Below are 24,859 nucleotides of genomic sequence, written 5' to 3'. Positions count from 1 at the left end.
GTTCCATAGTAAATGAAAAATTCAAAATGGTTCAAGATAAATTTGCTTACACCCTTTTACAAGAAATGCCTACAAGGTGGAACAGTTTCTATTACATGATACAACGAATCCTGGCAACGCACGAAGCTATTGCAACGGTTCTACTGTCCACTAAGCATGCACCTCTTCCATTTACGGCAGAAGAAATAAATATTCTAAAAGATATTGAAAAAATATTGTCATTTTTCCATCAAATTAGTGAAAGAATTTGTGGCGGAACGTATGTGACAATTTCATTAATTATACCTTTGACATATGGCCTGTACCGAAAAATACTAAGTCTATCACCACAATTGCAAACTCAGGAAGGAGAGACAATGAAAAATATATTATTGGAGTCCATTTCAAAACGGCTGTCTACGTACGAGGAACGAATTGTGACGAGAATAGCAACAATAATAGATCCGAGGTTTAAAAGAGATGGATTTCAGCAAATTGTGAATGCTGAGGAAGCAGAAAAACTTTTGGAAAATGAATTGGTGAATTGCACTAGTGAGGAAATCCCCATCAACGCCGATTTGGACCTCAGCACCAAGACGCAGGACTCCTTCCTTGATTTCTTAGATCACCGTGCCAACGATAAACGTGGAAATGCGCGCTCTAATGCCATAATCGTCAAGCGGCAGTATTTGGAGAGAGCTCTAGCTCCTCAAGATATGGATCCCCTATTATGGATTAAGGTGAAATTAAATAATTAATTATTGATAAACAACATCTAATTTTTAACATTAAATTTTATTACAGGTTAACCAGATGGACTTTCCATGTATGATTAAGTTAATTTCAAGATATTTGTGCATCCCCGCAACATCTGTCGAGTCCGAAAGGGCGTTTAGCAAGGCGGGACAAATTGTTTCTGACAGAAGAACGCGACTTAAGGAAGAGAACATAAACGTTCTTTTATTTTTAAATCAAAATCTTTGGATTAAGTAATATTCTTAAATGAAACAATCTTTATATGTATATATGTACATGAAAATATGTATGAAAACTTAAAAAGGATTCCTAAGCAAATTATCTTGTTATTAACAAAAAATTAATAAAATAATCTAATATAACAAAATATTAGGTTCTTTTTAGCATCAAATCAAACAACTGTTGCACTGTTTTTTTTTTTGACTATCGATCCACCATCGATCCACTATCGATAGTACTATCGTCACTATCGATGGTTTCGAAAAAACTATCACCCACTATCGATGGCGTCCACTATCGATATTTCTCCACCTCTACTCTCTATACTGTCAATTGACTTTGAGAAAGCGTTCGATAGAGTGGGAATACACATTGTGCTTAATAAGTTCGTAAATTAGTTGGTACGTACAGACCTTCTATTATTCATCTAGTGGAATCATCTTCTACTATAGTCACTGACCCAAAAGACATCGCAGAAACTTTTACTAAGCACTGGTCCTCTACTTCTAACGATTTAAATTTCTCTTCAGCTTTCCGTTCAGCTAAAAACACAATTCTTAGTCAATCTCCAAATTTTATTTCTAATCGCAAATCCAATATGATCGATTCTCCTTTCCTACTTACGGAACTAGAAAGCTGCCTAAAGTCATTTACCGGAACTACTCCAGGCCATGACAAAATTTCCTACCCAATGTTAGTTAATTTACCAACTGTCTTTAAAAAACGTCTTCTTAATCTTTTCAACAACATTTTTGATACGGGTGTTATTCCCCACTCCTTTAAAATGGCGACTGTCATCCCAGTAAAAAAACCAAATAAAGATCTTAATCAGCTAGATTCCTATCGCCCTATATCCCTGCTCCCCTGCATCAGTAAACTTCAAGAAAACATGGTTTCCAAAAGGCTTATTTGGTTCTTAACTTCTACAAAGTCACTTTCTCCTAATCAATTCGGTTTCCGTTCAGGGTCAAGCACAATGGGACTACTACTGACGGCAATTTAATTTTGCCTCATAAATGGGAAGACACTGATAACATATTAGATTCAGGCAAGATCTGGTCAGATGAAATGAAAACTTATAACTTAAACACTGGATGTAGTATTAAATACTGTAAGGAACCCGGAGTCATGTTTCCTGATAATTTCTGGATAAATTTGAATATTACAGATGAGAAGCACGTAAACAAATTGATAAAAATGTATCCTGAAAAAATTTGTCCTATAGGATCCACAATTGCATTGATCATTTAATTTCAAAAAACTTTTCATCTAAAAACCATCTCTCTATTAGAGGTGGAGAACTATCGATGGCACTATCGTCACTATCGATGGTTTGGCACTATCGAGCTGTCATACTATCGATGGCGCTGCATTACCGATAGTGCCGATAGTTCATCGATAGTTTGGTTTCACATCACTGCAATACAATTTGCCGCATTTATTTGTGGCGTCGTTTGCACTTATACTATAAATATAAATTTTCTTTGTGAATTTTAAAGTGATTAAATTTAAAAGTTGATAAATTTCAAAGAAATGGATCGCTTCATTCAGAGAGGTAATTATCATGACGTATTTTTTAAGCCATTTTAACCAAATTTTTGTCAAATACAAGGTAAACGTCGCGGCTCTACTCCGGTTTGCGACTGCACCTCCTCAGACTCCGAAAAGGATGTTGTGTCCGAGAAACAAACTCAAAAGATCAAAAATAAAATATCTGAAGTTTGGAAATATTTTAAGCGGTCCGACGACAAAAAATTTGCAAAGTGCCTAAACTGCGCAAAAGAATATAAAACAAGCGGAAACACTTCGAATTTGCGGGACCATTTAAAAAGATTTCATCCAGATTTAAAAGACCACGCACCGGATTCTAGCACAACAGCTACACTTGCTGATAACGACAACACAGCATCTACAAGTAGCAGTTGCAGGTCCAGTATGCGCTCTATGGACTCGTATTTGAAAAGAGCCGTATTCTACGATGCAAACAGTAAGCGAAAGAATGATATTGACAGAGCCCTAACCGAGATGATAGCCAAAGATGTGCAGCCATACAGTGTCATCGAAAATGAAGGCTTTATAAAGTACACGCAAGTCTTGGATCCAAGGTACAAGCTTCCAAGTCGAACGCAATTAAGAGATGTGCTGATGCATAATTTGTTTCGAGAAACTTCGGTCAAATTGTCCGCGATGTTGGAGAGTATTTCAAATATTGCCGTCACATGCGACTTGTGGACCTCAAGTGCAAATGTAAACTTTATAACCGTAACATGCCACTTTCTTCATGAGTATACCATGAAAACAGCATCGTTAGCCACACGCAAGTTAATTGACCCAACTAATCACTCGGCTCAAAATATTGCAAACACCTTGCGAGAAATACTAAACTTTTGGAATGTTTACGAAAAAACTATTTGCATCGTTACAGACAATGCCAGTGCAATGCTAAAAGCGTGCGAATTATTAAATATACGGAATCTTCCATGCTTTGCTCATACCTTAAATTTGGTTGTCCAAGATGGACTCAAATTGGATAAAGACGAAGCATCTAAGGCTTTATTTACAAAATGTAAGGTGATAGTGAAATTTTTTAAGAAAAGTTCCATAGTAAATGAAAAATTCAAAATGGTTCAAGATAAATTTGCTTACACCCTTTTACAAGAAATGCCTACAAGGTGGAACAGTTTCTATTACATGATACAACGAATCCTGGCAACGCACGAAGCTATTGCAACGGTTCTACTGTCCACTAAGCATGCACCTCTTCCATTTACGGCAGAAGAAATAAATATTCTAAAAGATATTGAAAAAATATTGTCATTTTTCCATCAAATTAGTGAAAGAATTTGTGGCGGAACGTATGTGACAATTTCATTAATTATACCTTTGACATATGGCCTGTACCGAAAAATACTAAGTCTATCACCACAATTGCAAACTCAGGAAGGAGAGACAATGAAAAATATATTATTGGAGTCCATTTCAAAACGGCTGTCTACGTACGAGGAACGAATTGTGACGAGAATAGCAACAATAATAGATCCGAGGTTTAAAAGAGATGGATTTCAGCAAATTGTGAATGCTGAGGAAGCAGAAAAACTTTTGGAAAATGAATTGGTGAATTGCACTAGTGAGGAAATCCCCATCAACGCCGATTTGGACCTCAGCACCAAGACGCAGGACTCCTTCCTTGATTTCTTAGATCACCGTGCCAACGATAAACGTGGAAATGCGCGCTCTAATGCCATAATCGTCAAGCGGCAGTATTTGGAGAGAGCTCTAGCTCCTCAAGATATGGATCCCCTATTATGGATTAAGGTGAAATTAAATAATTAATTATTGATAAACAACATCTAATTTTTAACATTAAATTTTATTACAGGTTAACCAGATGGACTTTCCATGTATGATTAAGTTAATTTCAAGATATTTGTGCATCCCCGCAACATCTGTCGAGTCCGAAAGGGCGTTTAGCAAGGCGGGACAAATTGTTTCTGACAGAAGAACGCGACTTAAGGAAGAGAACATAAACGTTCTTTTATTTTTAAATCAAAATCTTTGGATTAAGTAATATTCTTAAATGAAACAATCTTTATATGTATATATGTACATGAAAATATGTATGAAAACTTAAAAAGGATTCCTAAGCAAATTATCTTGTTATTAACAAAAAATTAATAAAATAATCTAATATAACAAAATATTAGGTTCTTTTTAGCATCAAATCAAACAACTGTTGCACTGTTTTTTTTTTTGACTATCGATCCACCATCGATCCACTATCGATAGTACTATCGTCACTATCGATGGTTTCGAAAAAACTATCACCCACTATCGATGGCGTCCACTATCGATATTTCTCCACCTCTACTCTCTATACTGTCAATTGACTTTGAGAAAGCGTTCGATAGAGTGGGAATACACATTGTGCTTAATAAGTTCGTAAATTAGTTGGTACGTACAGACCTTCTATTATTCATCTAGTGGAATCATCTTCTACTATAGTCACTGACCCAAAAGACATCGCAGAAACTTTTACTAAGCACTGGTCCTCTACTTCTAACGATTTAAATTTCTCTTCAGCTTTCCGTTCAGCTAAAAACACAATTCTTAGTCAATCTCCAAATTTTATTTCTAATCGCAAATCCAATATGATCGATTCTCCTTTCCTACTTACGGAACTAGAAAGCTGCCTAAAGTCATTTACCGGAACTACTCCAGGCCATGACAAAATTTCCTACCCAATGTTAGTTAATTTACCAACTGTCTTTAAAAAACGTCTTCTTAATCTTTTCAACAACATTTTTGATACGGGTGTTATTCCCCACTCCTTTAAAATGGCGACTGTCATCCCAGTAAAAAAACCAAATAAAGATCTTAATCAGCTAGATTCCTATCGCCCTATATCCCTGCTCCCCTGCATCAGTAAACTTCAAGAAAACATGGTTTCCAAAAGGCTTATTTGGTTCTTAACTTCTACAAAGTCACTTTCTCCTAATCAATTCGGTTTCCGTTCAGGGTCAAGCACAATGGGACTACTACTGACGGCAATTTAATTTTGCCTCATAAATGGGAAGACACTGATAACATATTAGATTCAGGCAAGATCTGGTCAGATGAAATGAAAACTTATAACTTAAACACTGGATGTAGTATTAAATACTGTAAGGAACCCGGAGTCATGTTTCCTGATAATTTCTGGATAAATTTGAATATTACAGATGAGAAGCACGTAAACAAATTGATAAAAATGTATCCTGAAAAAATGTGTCCTATAGGATCCACAATTGCATTGATCATTTAATTTCAAAAAACTTTTCATCTAAAAACCATCTCTCTATTAGAGGTGGAGAACTATCGATGGCACTATCGTCACTATCGATGGTTTGGCACTATCGAGCTGTCATACTATCGATGGCGCTGCATTACCGATAGTGCCGATAGTTCATCGATAGTTTGGTTTCACATCACTGCAATACAATTTGTCGCATTTATTTGTGGCGTCGTTTGCACTTATACTATAAATATAAATTTTCTTTGTGAATTTTAAAGTGATTAAATTTAAAAGTTGATAAATTTCAAAGAAATGGATCGCTTCATTCAGAGAGGTAATTATCATGACGTATTTTTTAAGCCATTTTAACCAAATTTTTGTCAAATACAAGGTAAACGTCGCGGCTCTACTCCGGTTTGCGACTGCACCTCCTCAGACTCCGAAAAGGATGTTGTGTCCGAGAAACAAACTCAAAAGATCAAAAATAAAATATCTGAAGTTTGGAAATATTTTAAGCGGTCCGACGACAAAAAATTTGCAAAGTGCCTAAACTGCGCAAAAGAATTTAAAACAAGCGGAAACACTTCGAATTTGCGGGACCATTTAAAAAGATTTCATCCAGATTTAAAAGACCACGCACCGGATTCTAGCACAACAGCTACACTTGCTGATAACGACAACACAGCATCTACAAGTAGCAGTTGCAGGTCCAGTATGCGCTCTATGGACTCGTATTTGAAAAGAGCCGTATTCTACGATGCAAACAGTAAGCGAAAGAATGATATTGACAGAGCCCTAACCGAGATGATAGCCAAAGATGTGCAGCCATACAGTGTCATCGAAAATGAAGGCTTTATAAAGTACACGCAAGTCTTGGATCCAAGGTACAAGCTTCCAAGTCGAACGCAATTAAGAGATGTGCTGATGCATAATTTGTTTCGAGAAACTTCGGTCAAATTGTCCGCGATGTTGGAGAGTATTTCAAATATTGCCGTCACATGCGACTTGTGGACCTCAAGTGCAAATGTAAACTTTATAACCGTAACATGCCACTTTCTTCATGAGTATACCATGAAAACAGCATCGTTAGCCACACGCAAGTTAATTGACCCAACTAATCACTCGGCTCAAAATATTGCAAACACCTTGCGAGAAATACTAAACTTTTGGAATGTTTACGAAAAAACTATTTGCATCGTTACAGACAATGCCAGTGCAATGCTAAAAGCGTGCGAATTATTAAATATACGGAATCTTCCATGCTTTGCTCATACCTTAAATTTGGTTGTCCAAGATGGACTCAAATTGGATAAAGACGAAGCATCTAAGGCTTTATTTACAAAATGTAAGGTGATAGTGAAATTTTTTAAGAAAAGTTCCATAGTAAATGAAAAATTCAAAATGGTTCAAGATAAATTTGCTTACACCCTTTTACAAGAAATGCCTACAAGGTGGAACAGTTTCTATTACATGATACAACGAATCCTGGCAACGCACGAAGCTATTGCAACGGTTCTACTGTCCACTAAGCATGCACCTCTTCCATTTACGGCAGAAGAAATAAATATTCTAAAAGATATTGAAAAAATATTGTCATTTTTCCATCAAATTAGTGAAAGAATTTGTGGCGGAACGTATGTGACAATTTCATTAATTATACCTTTGACATATGGCGGCCGCCGTAGCCGAATGGGTTGGTGCGTGATTACCATTCGGAATTCACAGAGAGGTCGTTGGTTCGAATCTCGGTGAAAGCAAAAGTAATAAAAACATTTTTCGAATAGCGGTCGCCCCTCGGCAGGCAATGGCAAACCTCCGAGTGTAATTCTGCCATGAAAAAGCTCCTCATAAAAATATATATCTGCCGTTCGGAGTCGGCTTGAAACTGTAGGTCCCTCCATTTGTGGAACAACATCAAAACGCACACCACAAATCCGGAGGAGGAGCTCGGCCAAACACCTAACAGAAGTGTACGCGCCAATTATTAATTAATTAATATGGCCTGTACCGAAAAATACTAAGTCTATCACCACAATTGCAAACTCAGGAAGGAGAGACAATGAAAAATATATTATTGGAGTCCATTTCAAAACGGCTGTCTACGTACGAGGAACGAATTGTGACGAGAATAGCAACAATAATAGATCCGAGGTTTAAAAGAGATGGATTTCAGCAAATTGTGAATGCTGAGGAAGCAGAAAAACTTTTGGAAAATGAATTGGTGAATTGCACTAGTGAGGAAATCCCCATCAACGCCGATTTGGACCTCAGCACCAAGACGCAGGACTCCTTCCTTGATTTCTTAGATCACCGTGCCAACGATAAACGTGGAAATGCGCGCTCTAATGCCATAATCGTCAAGCGGCAGTATTTGGAGAGAGCTCTAGCTCCTCAAGATATGGATCCCCTATTATGGATTAAGGTGAAATTAAATAATTAATTATTGATAAACAACATCTAATTTTTAACATTAAATTTTATTACAGGTTAACCAGATGGACTTTCCATGTATGATTAAGTTAATTTCAAGATATTTGTGCATCCCCGCAACATCTGTCGAGTCCGAAAGGGCGTTTAGCAAGGCGGGACAAATTGTTTCTGACAGAAGAACGCGACTTAAGGAAGAGAACATAAACGTTCTTTTATTTTTAAATCAAAATCTTTGGATTAAGTAATATTCTTAAATGAAACAATCTTTATATGTATATATGTACATGAAAATATGTATGAAAACTTAAAAAGGATTCCTAAGCAAATTATCTTGTTATTAACAAAAAATTAATAAAATAATCTAATATAACAAAATATTAGGTTCTTTTTAGCATCAAATCAAACAACTGTTGCACTGTTTTTTTTTTTGACTATCGATCCACCATCGATCCACTATCGATAGTACTATCGTCACTATCGATGGTTTCGAAAAAACTATCACCCACTATCGATGGCGTCCACTATCGATATTTCTCCACCTCTACTCTCTATACTGTCAATTGACTTTGAGAAAGCGTTCGATAGAGTGGGAATACACATTGTGCTTAATAAGCTACTTGAACTCAAAATATACCCTAAAACCTACAATTACATTAAATCTTTTCTAACGGCACGGTCCATATGTAGCCGAGTTAACAATATACAGTCTTCTATCCATCCACTTTCTAATGGTATACCGCAGGGCTTTCCCCTTTCAACAACATTATTCTTGATTGCTTTCGACGACCTCAGCAAAATACTTCGCGCCCAAAAGTTGATATCCTTCTATGCAGACGATTTATACCTCACATGCAACAGCAGGGACTTGAAAGATATACTTAAGCACTTTACAGAAGCTTTATCATCGATAATCAACTGGTCGGATAACTCTGGAGCGAAACTCTCACTTGAAAAGTGCAGGCATCTACACGTGTGTCGGAAACGTTTTTGTGACCCCATCTCAATAAACATGAACAACTTTTCAATAGAAAATATTAATCATCTTAAAATACTAGGTTGAATTTTTGATTCTAAGCATAATTTTAAGGAACATTGTAGTTATCTTAGAAGTAGTCTAGCTGCCAGACTTAACCTCATAAAATACCTTTCCTCTAACAAAAGCCAGATACATACTAATACCCTCCTCAATATAACCCAACTAACCTTAATTTCAAAAATTGACTATGGGCTCGCAATTTATGGCAACTGCGCAAAATCACATTTATCACTCATCGAAAATTTTTTGGCGGAAAGTGGTTTTCTCACTATTGAAGATCGGATTGATTACATTACATGCCGTCAAATTCCAGTTATCTATTCAACAAGCAACTCAATTTTATCCAAAGAGATAACCTTATTAAAACGACGGAAACGCAGCATGAAACTCTCATCCGCTCTGACTTGTATACTTGATGTGGTTTCTAAATCAAACATCACACCTTTATCTTCTCCTACCTGGAAGCACCCCCCGTGGTTAATGCAAGACAAATCTTTCCTCAACGATCTTACACTTCATGCGAAACAAAGCACTAACGTAGTAATCTATAGACAATTATACTGGCAAATTACTGATCCATTTTTACAGCAAGACTGGCAAATATTATTCACTGATGGATCTAAATTCATGGTACATCTTTCGCAGTTGTTGACGTCATTGGTAAAATACTAGCGCAAGGCATCTTACCCACAGTTGCAACGGCTTTTGACGCAGAAGTGCAAGGCATTTTGTCTGCTCTGCTTCTAGTTAAATCATCAAAAGATAAATTCATTGTATGCACAGACAGTCTTTCAGTATTTGAAGCCACTAAATCAGCAAGCAACTCATCTGAACCAATTTCTACCATAAAAGAGCTCATCATCCAACTAGACAAAATAGTAAAATTGATATGGATTCCTGGACACGCTGGCATTAAAGGAAATGAGCACGCAGATAAAGCAGCCAAATTAGCTTCAAAAGCCCCATTAGTAACTTTTATGCCTTTTTCGAGGAAAGATGTGGCAAAAATAATTTCTAAATCTGTATACGAACGATGCGCTATACAATGGGCAAATTATTCTCACCTTTACAAGTCATACAACCCTAACAGAACTGCAGTCAGACTCCCAACCACTACAACAACAGCCATGAACAAATGCTTTATTCGCCTTAGATTGGGTCACACTAATCTAACACACGCTCATTTGTTAAATAAGGAATATCAGCCAACATGTAAATTTTGCCTCAATGCTTACTTAACTATTCCCCATATTCTCAAAGATTGCCCCCTCCTCGCTAAATCCAGAACTATTTCCTTTTCCAATCTCAACCCCTTTGAACTATTAACATACCCACAAGAAAAAAATATTAAACTAATATTTGAGTTTTGTAAAAACATACATATTCATAAGTTAATTTAATCTTTCCTGTAATTTATATACATTCTAAGCCGATAGCCCTGGCAGCTAATGTTTAATTAATTATAATTTTAATTGTAATTAATTTAAATAATAAATAATAAATAACAATACCTTAACCTGACACCAATACTCGTACAACCGTGTACGACAACAAAACATCGCACGTTAAATTTTTGTTCCGAATTTATTGGAGTTTTTGTAGCTTCGAGGGACCAAAACTCTTGCGCAGTAATCAAAAGCATTACAAAGGCGTCACAAGGCTCAGAAACGTGTTCATGGATTACTTAAAACAATTAACTCCCCAACTCGAGACAGGAGGGCGGTGTCGAAAAAAAAAACACTATCTATAGTCCTGTTTTCGGAGGAACCGGCTTACCTGTTATTCTGCCATCTGCACGCCTTGAATTAAAAAGCTCCATATACAATACTAATCAGCAAATCATATATGATATTACTAAATGGACTTCTGGGGATCAATTCTTCTTCTGTGTAAACTTGAAGTGAGAAAAAGTTTTTATTTTCGTTTACACAGATAAATTTCATTCTGTCTTTTCACAAACGATTATTTGGGGTCATGATAAAAGTGTTCCGTTTCCATTGTAGCCATGAAACTTTCGCAAGTGTGCTATTCAAATTTCAAATGACATTTGTTTCGAAGCTAGAGTAAGCTTAAAGAAAATATGTCGCAAATAATTATTTTGCTTGATTTGGAGCAAACAGTTCGTGATGAGGAAAGGTAAGATAACGATTTTTCGTAAATTAAATCCTATTTTGAAAATAATTTAAAATTGTATGTATGTTTTTTGAAGTGAAACTTTTTTAGCGGCGGTCTGATATTTGAGCGAGAATGGAGAGTGAATTGGAAAAAATGTAACGTTTAGAGATTTCGTTACGCGAGAGAGAAAAACAGATACAACGTAGAGAGAAAGAGAGCTATACATTTTCTATACCTAAGACATAAGCTTCGTTGTAAGACAGAGTATACAGATATATAACATAGAGAGAAAGAGAAGGAGAGCTATACATCATAATGTTATAATCAAGAAATATATCTATACATCGCTGTAATACATGTAAGTAATATATACCAATTGTTGAGTATTCGTTTAAAATACTTTAATGTTTTTTCAACTCATATTATTCAATATAATTTTCTGTTAACATAAGTAGGTTTTGTGAAATAATTGTGTATATAAAGGGAATAGTTTTGTAATAAAATTCAGTAAAAATTGTAGCTTCAAAGCTGAAGCATCAGAATATCATTTTGCTCTTGAAAATAGGACTTTTGGTCGATTCCCGCAATAATCAAGGATTCTCCAAGCAACTTCCCGCAATAATCAAGGGTCCTCCAAGCAACTTTCCCGCAATAATCAAGGATTCTCCAAGCAACTCTCCCGCAATATTATCAAGGATGCTCCAAGCAACCTTCCTGCAATATTATTAAGGATTCTACAAGCAACATTCTCGCAACATATTTAGGATTCTTCCCGCAACATTCCCGCAACATATTCAGTATTCTCCACGCAACATTCCCGCAACATATTCAGTTTTCTCCACGCAACATTCCCGCAACATATTTAGGATTCTTCCCACAACATATTCAGTATTCTCCACGCAATATTCCCGCAACATATTTAGCAACATTCCCGCATCATTTTTGTCATAAGACTTTTGCCGCAACATTCCCGCAACATGTTTGGTCCTTCGAGCCGGATCAGTCAATTCCGCAACATTTTGGTCCTTCGAGCCGGATAAGTCAATCCCGCGAACATTTTGAATTTAACCAATAGATTTTGGCTAAGGTGCAAACAGGTACTATATGCATATCTCAATTAATTAGCATTTTTTGGGTCTTTCTACCAATAGATTTCGGTGCGTTGATTTGTGCGTGATAGCAGTGCAAATATCGTCCTTCAAATCTACAAGGACAAGAAAAAAATGTCGAGCTCGGTAAAAACACGCGACTCTGCACTTAACGCCATTAAGCGGTATATGGCTAAGAGTGTGGACGATGCCTTTACAATGGATGCAGAAAGCATAAAAAGTTATATGCAACTGCTCAGTGAACAGTGGACTCGCTTTAATAGCGCTCAAGATACGGTCGAAATTTCGTGTGGAAGTGAAAATGTAGATATTGAAGAAAGTGTGCGAATTCAAGCTGAGACGTGGTACTCTACGGCTTTAGCAAATTTCAATCGCGTACAGAAGTGTCGTGCCGAAGCGCAACCCGCTTCCGTGTCAACGCCTGTGTCTGCAGCAATACGGCTGCCAAAGATGGAGCTGCCTAAATTCTCTGGGTATTCCACTGAGTGGATCGGTTTCTTTGACGCATTTTCTGCTTTGGTCGACTGTAATGCCGCATTGTCGAATGGTCAAAAACTTCACTATCATCGTAGTTGTTTAAGGGCTGACGCGTTAAAAATCATAAGTGGGTTTAAAATATGTGATGTTAATTATGAAGAAGCTTGGGACCTACTAAAATCGCGTTATAAGGTCATGTGCGTTATAGTTGAAGGACATTTTAGAGCTATGACCAACGTAAAGAGAGCAGCTAGTGATACCGCTGACGCAATTAAGGGAGTGATCGACGCTTTCCAGCAACATATACGCGAGCTTAAGGCTTTGGGACGCCCAGTGGAATTTTGGGACGATTGGCTAGTGTACGAACTAGTCAATAAATTAGGCTTCGAGACACGAAAGCAATGGGAGCTATCACTCGTCACTGATGAGCCTCCGACATTCGAACAGCTGGGCACGTTTTAGAAGTTAGATGTCGTTCTCTATCAATGCTATCATCGTCAACGGTATTATTGCCAGCTAAGGGTAAAACCGCGTCGGTGTGTAAGTGTTGAAAATGCAACTCTGTTATCAACTCACATATTCATGCAACTCTGTTTTTTGGTTTTGTTAAAACAACATACAACACTAATTTTCTATTGCTGTAATGACTTGCTTTTTGACTTTCGTTGAATAAACATCATTTTATATTCTTGTATTAAAAGAACTCTCTAGAAGCTTTTTATTTGGTTTCCAACTGTGTGTTAACAAAAGGTAACGATCACGAAGTAATAAGTTTACTTCCAACAGGTTATGGGCCCAGGTGCAAATTCCTGGCAACCAAATCAAAGTAATTGTGTATTACGAATTATGTATTACGAAGTGCGAAGTAATTGTGCCACCATGAGTTCGTTGTTCAACATTGAAAAATTAGACAAATCTAATTATGAATCATGGAGCCTGCAAATACAAAGTGTGCTCGTGCATCAGGATTTATGGTCTGTTACGTTCGGAGAAACTCCATGTCCAGATGAAGGTGCCAAAGAAAGTGATGTGCTCTTGTGGAAAGCAAAAAATGACAAGGCAAAAGCAACTATAATTTTAAGTATTACGCCCATGCAAATTGGCTATGTAAAAAAATAGCAAAACAGCGAGTGAAGCATGGAAAAGTCTAGAAGAAGTGCATAGACCGAAAGGGCCGGTGCGAAAAGTCACTTTGTTCAAGCAATTACTTTCAATGCGAATGGCAGACGGTGAGTGTGTCCAGCAATACATTTGCAAGTTTATCTGAATTGCGGAAAAGTTAGCAGGGATTGGCGTAGGCTTCCAAGACGATTTGTTCGTTATAATGCTACTTGCAAGTCGCCCAAAATCCTACGAAAGTTTAGTGGTAGCTTTAGAATCTCGTGATGAGCTTCCTAAACTCAATGCAGTAAAAATAAAATTAATTGAAGAGGGCGAACGGCGTAAAGCATGCAATTCAGAATATGTTGAAGGTAACGCGCAAGCATTCGTAGCGCAAGAAATGGCAAAGTCACAAAAAAAGTTGTCTACAAATACAAAAACATACGAAAGAACAAGTGCAGTAGTCAAAAGCAATGACAAAAACAAACGGTCGAATTTCAAATGCTACAGCTGCGGCAAAAAAGGTCACTTGCTGCTCAGTGCAAAGAAAAAGAACGCGAAAATTCATCACAACAAAACGCAAAGAAAAATGGTTTATTTGCTACAGACAGAATTTTGCATACAGATGCTTGGTGCATCGACAGCGGCGCTTCATCTCATTTGTGTTGTCAACGCAACATGTTCGATAAGTTCGAAGTTTGCAACGAAACGATTATGTTAGCTGGTCAAAATAAAATGGCAGCAACAGGCAGAGGAGTTGTACGAATACAAACAAAAGAGTCTGACGTCACACTTGTCGACGTTTTATATGTAGCAGATTTACAATGCAACTTTGTGTCCGTGTCAAAGGCAGTTAAGGGTGGTTACATAGTACAATTCAAGGAAAACAATGCAACAATCATGGATAAGCACGGGGCGAAAATTATAAGTGCTAAACAGGTCAGTGATCTTTATTTATTTAAAACAAATAAAAATCAATTATATTTTGCGAGGAAATCATCTGATGACGTAATAAAATGGTATGAGCGCTTCGAGCACTTGAATTTCACAAGTTTGAGAGAGCTAAGCAGTAAACAAATGGTGCGTGGACTCAATGTAAACATACCAGCAGATGTTAAATGTGCTTTGTGCATGTCTAGCAAATGCAGTCAGCGTCCGTATAGCAGTTCAGAAAATACAGCAGCAGATGTGCTAGGAGTCGTCCATACCGATGTATGTGGCCCTATAAGTGTAGCATCAATTGGCGGTGCAAAATACTTTTTAACATTTACTGATGATAAAACTCGATACGTTGTAGTATACTTTATTAAACATAAAGGTGAGGTCTTTGATAAGTTCAAAGAATATAAGGCGATGGTAGAGTACCAGACAGGTAAAAAATTGAAAGTCCTAAGAAGCGATAATGGGACTGAATTTATAAACAAACGTTTTGATGAGTTTTTAAAAGCGAATGGTATATTGCGGCAATTGACAGTACCATATACGCCACAACAAAACGGCGTAGCAGAGAGGTTAAACCGAACGCTTATCGAGATGGCGAGATGCATGTTGCTTAGTGCAAATGTTGGGGAGTCACTATGGGCAGAGGCAGTGGCGACGGCAGCTTATTTGAGAAATCGTGCACCAACAAAATCATTGGGAACTGTGACACCATACGAAGCATGGTTTGGTAGAAAGCCAACAGTAGTACACTTACGCGCATTTGGATCATATGCAGTTGCACTCGATAAATGTCAACGCGGTAAGTTCAAACCAAGAGGTAAGGAGTATACCATGGTAGGTTACTCAGATACGGCAAAAGCCTACAGATTGTATGATCGCAAATCGAATCGCTTAATTGTACGCAGAGATGTGTATTTTATAGAGAAACAAAATGCATATAAGCAAAACTATGAGATAGCACATACAAATGAAAATAGTATGGCGAGCGTAGATAATAATGTTAATGAAGTTAATATTGAAATTTCAAATAATGCGCAACCAGATGTCAACGTACATAATAATATCGAACAAGAGAATGTTATTGAAATCGCTCCTGTTGTTACATATTCAGACAGAAGCGATGATGATTTTGAATCGGCAGAAGAAGATGCAGTAGAGCCTAGAATGATACGTACAGGTAGTGTTGGTAGGCCAAGAAAGGCATATAATTATTTGAGTCTTATGCAAAAGGAAGATGTCAAAATACCTGATACTGTAAACGAAGCAATGGCAAGTGAATTGTCAGAATATTGGTATGATGCTATGCAAAACGAATATGAGTCACTAATGAAAAACAAAACATGGGAACTTGTAGAGCTTCCCGCCGGACAAAAATTAGTGCGTAATAAATGGGTATTTTCTATAAAGCGAAATAAAGAAGGTGACATAGAGCGTTTTAAAGCTAGATTGGTAGCGAAGGGTTGTTCGCAAGTTTATGGCGTGAACTACACTGAAACGTTTTCTCCTGTGGTTCGCTATAGTACAATCAGAATGATATTTGCTATTGCGGCAGAATATAGGCTACATCTACACCAAATGGACGTATCGACCGCGTATTTAAATAGCGAGTTAGACGAAGATATTTTTATGTCACAACCAGAGATGTTTATAAATAAACGATACCCAAATCATTGTTTGAAATTAAAGAAAGCCTTGTATGGGCTTAAACAGTCGGGACGAAATTGGAACATAAAACTAGATTCAGTTTTAAAGCAAATCGGTTTTAAACAATGTGAGAGCGAACCGTGTGTATATGTTAATAATCATAATGGGCAAATTAACATAATTGCAGTGTATGTGGATGATTTGCTGATCGCATGCTCTGACTTAAATCATATGCAACGAGTGAAGAGTATGATAGCAAAACGATTTGAGGTGGTGGATAAGGGTCAAGTCCAACACTTCTTGAGCATGGAGGTTGAAAGAGAAGGCACAACTGGAGCTATATTTGTAACTCAAAAGGGGCATAAAAGAAAATTACTACGTGAACATGATATGCAGGATTGTCGACCAATTTCTGTACCTTTGGATCCTGGACATAGAGTTGATTGCAATAACGAAAAATGCAAGAAGGTTGATCAGGTAAAATACCAATCACTCATTGGATCGCTAATGTATATAGCAGTGTGCACGCGACCAGATATTTTACACTCGGCGTGTAAGCTTGCTCAAAGAAATACCAACCCACATGCAGAACATTTAGCGGCAGCGAAACGTATACTGAGGTACTTAAACACAACGCAAGATAAACGACTGAAATATTACCAAACAGGAAAACCAATTGAATGCTTTGTGGATGCAGATTGGGGCGGCGATGTAAGTGATCGTAAGTCGTATACAGGGTACGCTATAATTTTGGCTGGGGCAGTTTTTTCTTACGAATCGAAGAAACAGTCGACGGTAGCACTTAGCAGTACTGAAGCCGAATATATGGCTTTAACATGTGTCGTTAAAGAAGCCATTTATTTAAAACAATTGCTGAATGAAATGGAGCTTAATTGTCCTAAAGTTATGACCGTGCATGGAGATAACTTGAGTGCGATGAATCTGGTGAAGAACCCAGTATATCATTCCAGAACAAAACATATTGATATCAGATATCACTTTATAAGAAACGTATATGAAGCTGCTGAAATTGAATTAACTTATTGTAACACCAGCAATATGATTGCAGACGTTCTTACCTAAACCTACTCATGAAAAGTTTGTAAAAATGTTAGGTTTAAATTGAAATGAAATATTTTATTGCTTGAATATGTTCATTGAGGAGGAGTGTTGAAAATGCAACTCTGTTTTCAACTCACATATTCATGCAACTCTGTTTTTTGGTTTTGTTAAAACAACATACAACACTAATTTTCTATTGCTGTAATGACTTGCTTTTTGACTTTCGTTGAATAAACATCATTTTATATTCTTGTATTAAAAGAACTCTCTAGAAGCTTTTTATTTGGTTTCCAACTGTGTGTTAACAAAAGGTAACGATCACGAAGTAATAAGTTTACTTCCAACAGTAAGTCTACGAATGTGTTTCACGCAGTGCAAGATCAGGACAGCACGGGCTGTACATTTTGTAACGGGCCACACAAAATATACAGTTGTGAAAAATTTCGGGACCTTGACGCAAACGGTAAGTCGAAATATGTGAGAGAATCGCGCGTGTGCATGAACTGCTTAAGTTCAGGCCATTATAAAGCAAAGTGTAACAGCACATCTGCATGCAGGATTTGCCATCAACGCCATCACACGCTGTTGCATAATGCTGCCGCTACAACTAACGCTACAACCGTTGCTCATTTCGTCAACAGCGCCTGTCTTAGGCCTTTCTCCCCCGCCGCAGACGTCATGCATCAAACGAACGTAACCGTTTCATCCGCTAACGGTCCTTCCACAAACACTGCTGCTGCCTGTACGTCTTCACATTTGAATGCCAATCCCAACCAGCTTTGTCCAAGAGAGAGAACTGTGCTGTTGGCGACCGCCTTAGTCAAGGTACGCGATTGATCTGGTCATTGGCAACCCGCTCGCTTGTTGTTTGATTCTGGTTCGCATGCTTCCTTCGTAACCGAGTCATGTGTACAACGCTTGGGATTACCGCGAAGAGGGTCCGCAATATTAATTTCTGGAATTGGTTCCTCCCAAGGGATACGCTCTAAAGGTGAAGTATTACTTTCATTATCATCTCATTTTTCAGATCTATGCTTTACTGTTGACGCATTGATTCTGCCTAAAATCACAACCGATTTGCCAACTCAACCCTTGAAGGTTTCGGCGTGGCCGCACATACAAGATCTATTTTTAGCCGATCAGCACTTCATGAAACCCGGGTGTATCGATATCTTGGTCGGAATGGACGTCATGGGACAGCTCCTCTGCTCGGAGATTCGTAAGGGTCCACCCGGTACGCCCATGGCTCAACGAACGGTTTTCGGTTGGACGTTGTTTGGAAATGTAGTTGGGTCCGAATCCACTTTGCTCGGCTTACAGTCTTTGCATTGTGAAGTTCATTTAGATCGAGCACTCACTAGACTTTGGGAGTTAGAAGAAGCACCGAAAAAGGCCCACCTCACTTACGAAGAACGCTATTGTGAAGAGTTTTTCGAAAAAACGCACAGATGGTCACCTGACGGTCAATTCATAGTAGAACTGCCGCTGAAATCTGACGTACCCTTGGGAGAATCACGAAGTTATGCTGTTCGAAGTCTACTAAGCATCGAAAAAAGACTTGCGCGAGCTGACGACCTACGCCAACGCTACAATGAGTTCACGCAAGAACTAATCGACATGAAGCACATGGAACTTGCACCACCGCCAACGGATCAAACGTTCTATATGCCGCATCACCCCGTTATAAAAGAGTCAAGTGTCACGACTAAATTGAGAGTCGTGCTCAATGCGTCCGCCAAAACCACCACCGGGAATTCGTTGAACGATGCATTATTTGTTGGTCCCCAATTGCAACCTGATTTATATTCTATTTTAACATGTTTCAGAAGGCATCGCCACGCAGTAACCGCGGACATCGCGAAAATGTACCGCCAAATATGCATGTCCACGAAAAACCTCGATCTACAACGCATTGTCTGGCGTCGTGACCCGACGTTACCCATAAAGGATTATCGCATGTTGCGCGTTACTTATGGCGTTGCCGCTGCGTCCTACTTAGCCGTTAAATCGCTGCAACAAACCGTAAAATATTTATCACACATTTGTGAGAAGGCTGCTGCCGTCATCCATAAGGACTTTTACATGGATGATCTCCTCACTGGTGCGCCTTCTAAAGAAGAGCTGCTATGTTTACAACGAAACGTCTCCGAAATACTGAAGGAAGGGGGTTTTGAACTTCGAAAATGGGCGTCTAATTGTGCGGAGCTTTTTGAGAATGTTTCGAATGCATCAGAAAATATATCACACTACCTAGTCGATAGTAAAGATGTCCATGCCTTGGGCCTTATATGGAATACAGAGGAGGACTACTTCACGTTCTCAGTTAATCTGAATCAACCACCCACTATTTTAACGAAGAGAAATTTCTTGTCTGATGCTAGCACGCTTTTCGACCCACTGGGCCTACTCGCTCCAGCGACCATAAGATCAAAGATGTGGTTTCAGGAGATCTGGCGTATGAGTGTCGGTTGGGATGACGTTATTCCAGACTGCATCGCAGCACAGTGGCGACAACATCGCTCGGAATTGCTACTGCTATCAAGTTTAAAGATAAGTCGCTGGTTTGGCACAGGAGCAGGTGAGTCGTTCACTGAGCTACATATTTTCGCTGACGCTTCCGAGCGCGCTTACGCTGCCGTAATGTACGCGCGCACATTACACAACGACGGCAGTATTACTGTCGTTCTGATCTCGTCGAAGACTAAGGTAGCACCACTTAAAACAACAACCCTGCCTGTATTGATGAGATATTCATCGTATTCCAAGCTGCGCCGCATCATTGCTTACGTGTTAAGGTTTTTCGTCAACGCTCGAGTTAAGACACGAATCAACGCTACTAAACGGGTCGGTCCTCCCTACTGTCAAGAGATATCCGAAGCTGAACTGCGCTTGATCAGGTATACACAATTCCTGTATTTTTCTAATGAAATTTCTCTTTGTAGCCAAAAAACTGCCCACTTGCGAAACTGATCATTCACGATATTCACGAATTCACGTTACACGCTGGACCTCGCATCATGCAAACCATCCTGCAACGTCGATATTGGGTTATTGGCGCCCGCAGCCTAATTCGTAGCACATATCGCAAATGCGTAAGGTGCACCTGTCTCAACCGCAATCTCGCCGCACAATCAATGGGGGATTTACCTGCGATCCGAACCACCTACGCACGCTGTTTCATCCACGCTGCTGTCGATTTTGCTGGACCATACTCTTACAAGTTCACTCATGGGAGAGGAGCGAAGGCCACCAAGGGTTATATTTGCGTTTTTATTTGCATGTGCACCGGGGCGATGCATTTAGAGTTTGTCGGAGATCTATCAACATCGAGCTTTCTCAATGCCTTTAAAAGATTTGTAAGCCGCAGAGGTTTTTGCAAGGTCCTTTCTTCTGACAATGGGACGAATTTCGTCGGGGCCGAGAAGGAGCTTCGAATTGCGTTTGAAAGGTGTATGGCTGATACCAAACTCCATTCGTTTTTTGTAGACTCTAACATCGAATGGCGTTTCAACCCTCCGTCCGCGCCTCATATGGGGGGGTACTGGGAGATTGGCATAAAGAGAGTCAAATATCATCTGAAACGTGTTATGAGCGAAATTCTTCTGTCCTACGAAGAGTTCAACACGCTGCTGACAGAAGTAGAAGCCTGCGTCAACTCCCGCCCACTCTGTGACAATTCTGCAGCCGCTGGTGATGTAGAGGTACTTACGCCTGGTCATTTCATTGTCGGTGAACCGCTTAAATCTATCCCGGAGCCTGAGGGTCAAGGGCTCCGTGGAAATCTGCGTCAGCGGTGGCAAGCGATCTCTGCCATGAGACAGCATTTCTGGCGCCGTTGGAGAGACGAATATCTCGTCAGCTTGCAACGTCGTACCAAGTGGCTTCGCCCTTCACGCAACCTCGAAGAAGGTGATGTAGTTGCAGTCTTCAACGAGCCTACCCCTCCGACGAAGTGGACGCTGGCACGTGTTATTAAATGCCACCCTGGCGCCGATGGACGCGTGAGAGTGGTTACGCTGAAAACACCGCATGGCGAATTAGTTCGGCCCATAATAAAGCTCTGCCCTTTACCAACGAAAGAAGACTTGTTTCACGAAGAAACTACTAATTCATCATAAATGTTATCAAGCTTTTCATATTGTTCTTTGCTATAATTTGTAAATTTCTATATTGAACTTATTGAGATAGTTCAAGGGCGGCGGTATGTTGAGTATTAGTTTAAAAATACTTTATGTTTTTTCAACTCATATTATTCAATATAATTTTCTGTTAACATAAGTAGGTTTTGTGAATAATTGTGTATATAAAGGGAATAGTTTTGTAATAAAATTCAGTAAAAATTGTAGCTTCAAAGCTGAAGCATCAGAGTTTCATTTTGCTCTGGATTTTTTGCAACTTTCCCGCAATAATCAAGGATTCTTCCCGCAACATATTTAGGATTATTCCCGCAACATATTTAACCCGGCGAGCGTAAGGTTGGGTGAAATTCACCCAGCCTGTAATAAACCGTTTGATATTTTCTATTCCGTACGTCAAAATAAGTTGTGCGTCTGAGTAGCTGCGCGGGGGGAGGTAGGCATTCGTTGTGTTTCATGCCGCAGTTGACCGCCGACTGGCGAGGTGTTTAGATGTTGTCAAAGTTGCGGCCGGGTAAGTTTCACCCACCTTACGCTTCGTGTTACAAATTCGAGTAAATACTTTTTGTTTTATATTCGTTATATTTTAGTTTTTATTTTTTTTTTTCAGCTAAATAATTAATATGTCATACGAAGAAACCCAAAGAAGATTAGTGAGGGTTTTCGAAGCAGCTGATCAGGATGATTCTTGTGATGATTCTGGTAGTGACTTCGAAATTGATAATGTTGGCCAAAGAAGCTCTGAAAGTGATTCGGAACAAGAGGTAGGATTACCGAATGAGGAAGAAAACGAAGCTGAGGGATCTGAAGAACGTGAAAGCAATGATAACAGACCATATTTTACTGGAAAGAATGGTACAAAGTGGTTTAGTGTACCAGAAAGGTCTAACGTGCGTACGAGATCAGAAAACATTATAAGGGAAAGGCAGGGCGTAAAAGATATTGGCAAAAATGCAAAGACAGCTGTTGAATGTTGGAAACTCTTTCTTACTGATGAGATTTTGCAAGAAATATTGTTACATACAAATAGTCAAATAAATCTGAAGAGAACTGCTTGTGAAAATAGTCACGTAAAGAAATATATCATGGCAGACTTGTCATCGTCAGAATTAAAGGCTTTTATCGGTCTCTTGTATCTTGCAGGACAGTTCAAAGCAAATAAGCTGAATTTGAAGGATCTGTGGATAAGTGATGGATCAGGGGTTGAGATTTTTAGGACAACGATGACTTTGAAGAGATTTCAATTTATTCAAAACTGTTTACGGTTTGATGATAAGAATACTCGGAGCGAAAGAAAAGCTACTGATAATTTGGCTGCCATTCGTTCTTTTTTCGAGAAGTTCGTAGCAAATTGCCAAATTGTTTATACACCATCTGAGTATACAACTATAGATGAACAACTTCCATCGTTTCGAGGCCGTTGCAGTTTTCGCCAGTATATGCCCAATAAGCCAAACAAATATGGCTTGAAAATATATGCCTTGGTTGATGCAAAGTCGTTTTACGTCATCAATCTTGAAATTTACCCAGGAAAACAACCAACAGGCCCTTACGCTCTCAGTAACAAAGCTTATGATGTTGTGGACAGACTTGTGGCTCCAATTTCCAAAACCAATCGCAATGTCACCTTTGATAACTGGTTTACCAGTTATCCGTTGATGTTACACTTATTGAAAGAACATCGTTTGACAAGCACAGGCACTGTTCGAAAAAATAAGCCCGAGATTCCAAGTCAGATGCTCCAAACGCGTAACCGAGAGATCCCCAGCACAGTGTTTGGATTTCAAAAGGATATATCTTTATTGTCCCATGTGCCAAAAAAAAACAAGGTTGTTTTGTTGATGTCAACATTACATCACGATGATAGCGTTGTTGCTGATACTAATGGCACACAAAAACCAGAAATGATTATTTTTTATAATCAGACCAAGGGAGGCGTTGATGTTGTAGATGAGCTGTGCACCAACTACGATGTTTCGCGAAATACAAAGCGCTGGCCAATGGTGATTTTCTATGCAGTTTTGAACATGGCTGGTATAAATAGCATAATAGTTTACAAGTCCAATAATAGTAGCAATTTGTCACGCCGAAATTTTCTTAGAGACCTGGGTATTGGATTGGTTTCAGAACATTTACAAAACAGAAAGGAAAATCAGCATTTACCCCGAGAGCTTCGCAAACGAATTCTGGACCAAGTGGATGAACCCTCACACTCACAACGACCTCCAAATAAAGTTCCTAAGCCTATCAGGAGATGTCAAATATGCCCTACTAAAAAAGATCGCAAGACTAAACACACTTGTTATAAATGCAATCGCTATTTATGTATGGAACATGCTGTTTTCACGTGTCAAGATTGCGCTCAAACTGAAGATGATTACGAGAACTCTGAATAACTATATAGTAAAAGTTTTGATCTCATATGTTTCCTAATTTTATAAGCTAGAAGTAAAAGCTATTCGTTTTGTTTTTTTTTAGTTTCTTTTTTTTATAAAATTATAATACTAAGTGTTACACTTTGTTTAAATGAAAGAAAATATTTTTGTTAATTTCATAAATAAAGATTTAAAAATATTTGTTTGCTTTATTTTTCCTTCCCAATCAGTTCTTGGGTTATTACATAATTGTACTAGTAAATAAAAACATATAAAAATATTATGAACACATTAAAATATCTAGCTCAATATATGGGTTTGTTACACCCAGCTTACGCTCAATGTAATAAATATTAACCTTACGCTCGCCGGGTTAAGATTCTTCCCGCAACATTCTCGCAACATATTCAGTATTTTCCACGCAACATTCCCGCAACATATTTAGGATTCTTCCCGCAACATTTCCGCATCACTGGTGTCATACGCCATTCATGAATTATCACCAACAATCGACATTACGCAGATATATATACGTAATGGATTCATATTATAAGATATCCGACGGTGATTTTCAATGAATGAAGTTTTCACCAATGATGCATCCCGACCCTGAACCGAACGCTTTTTTAGCTTTTATCAGAGACCACATAATGATGCCTGCGGCGACAGCTGGAGCAGGTATCTGAGTGGGGGAGTGCCGGGGGCAA

The 24,859-nt window shown here is 38.5% G+C and overlaps 2 protein-coding genes across 2 annotated transcripts; both read left to right on the top strand.

The window, feature by feature from the left end:
• Nucleotides 1-2,487: 2,487 nt before the first annotated feature.
• On the top strand, nt 2,488-4,287 carry LOC128868069 (E3 SUMO-protein ligase ZBED1-like). The gene is made up of 3 exons (XM_054110200.1): nt 2,488-2,509; nt 2,567-3,520; nt 3,587-4,287. The coding sequence occupies exons 1-3, from the start codon at nt 2,488-2,490 to the stop codon at nt 4,285-4,287; spliced, it is 1,677 nt and encodes a 558-aa protein (XP_053966175.1).
• Nucleotides 4,288-22,400: 18,113 nt separating this feature from the next.
• Nucleotides 22,401-24,173, top strand: LOC128867392 (piggyBac transposable element-derived protein 4-like). The gene has a single exon (XM_054108995.1). It carries the CDS (start codon nt 22,401-22,403, stop codon nt 24,171-24,173), a length of 1,773 nt encoding a protein of 590 aa, XP_053964970.1.
• The last annotated feature ends 686 nt before the right edge of the window (nt 24,174-24,859 follow it).

This window comes from Anastrepha ludens, chromosome 2 (assembly GCF_028408465.1).
Source record: "Anastrepha ludens isolate Willacy chromosome 2, idAnaLude1.1, whole genome shotgun sequence".
NCBI lineage: Eukaryota > Metazoa > Arthropoda > Insecta > Diptera > Tephritidae > Anastrepha > Anastrepha ludens.
Note: the sequence above shows the minus strand (reverse complement) of the source record. Positions and strands in the feature narration are given on the sequence as shown.

Coding starts and splice junctions, on each gene's coding strand:
- LOC128868069 (XM_054110200.1), top strand. CDS start 2,488: ATGGATCGCTTCATTCAGAGAG. Junction 2,510..2,566: donor GGATCGCTTCATTCAGAGAG/GTAATTATCATG, acceptor GTCAAATACAAG/GTAAACGTCGCGGCTCTACT. Junction 3,521..3,586: donor TAAGGCTTTATTTACAAAAT/GTAAGGTGATAG, acceptor AAATGGTTCAAG/ATAAATTTGCTTACACCCTT.
- LOC128867392 (XM_054108995.1), top strand. CDS start 22,401: ATGTCATACGAAGAAACCCAAAGAAGATTAGTGAGGGTTTTCGAAGCA.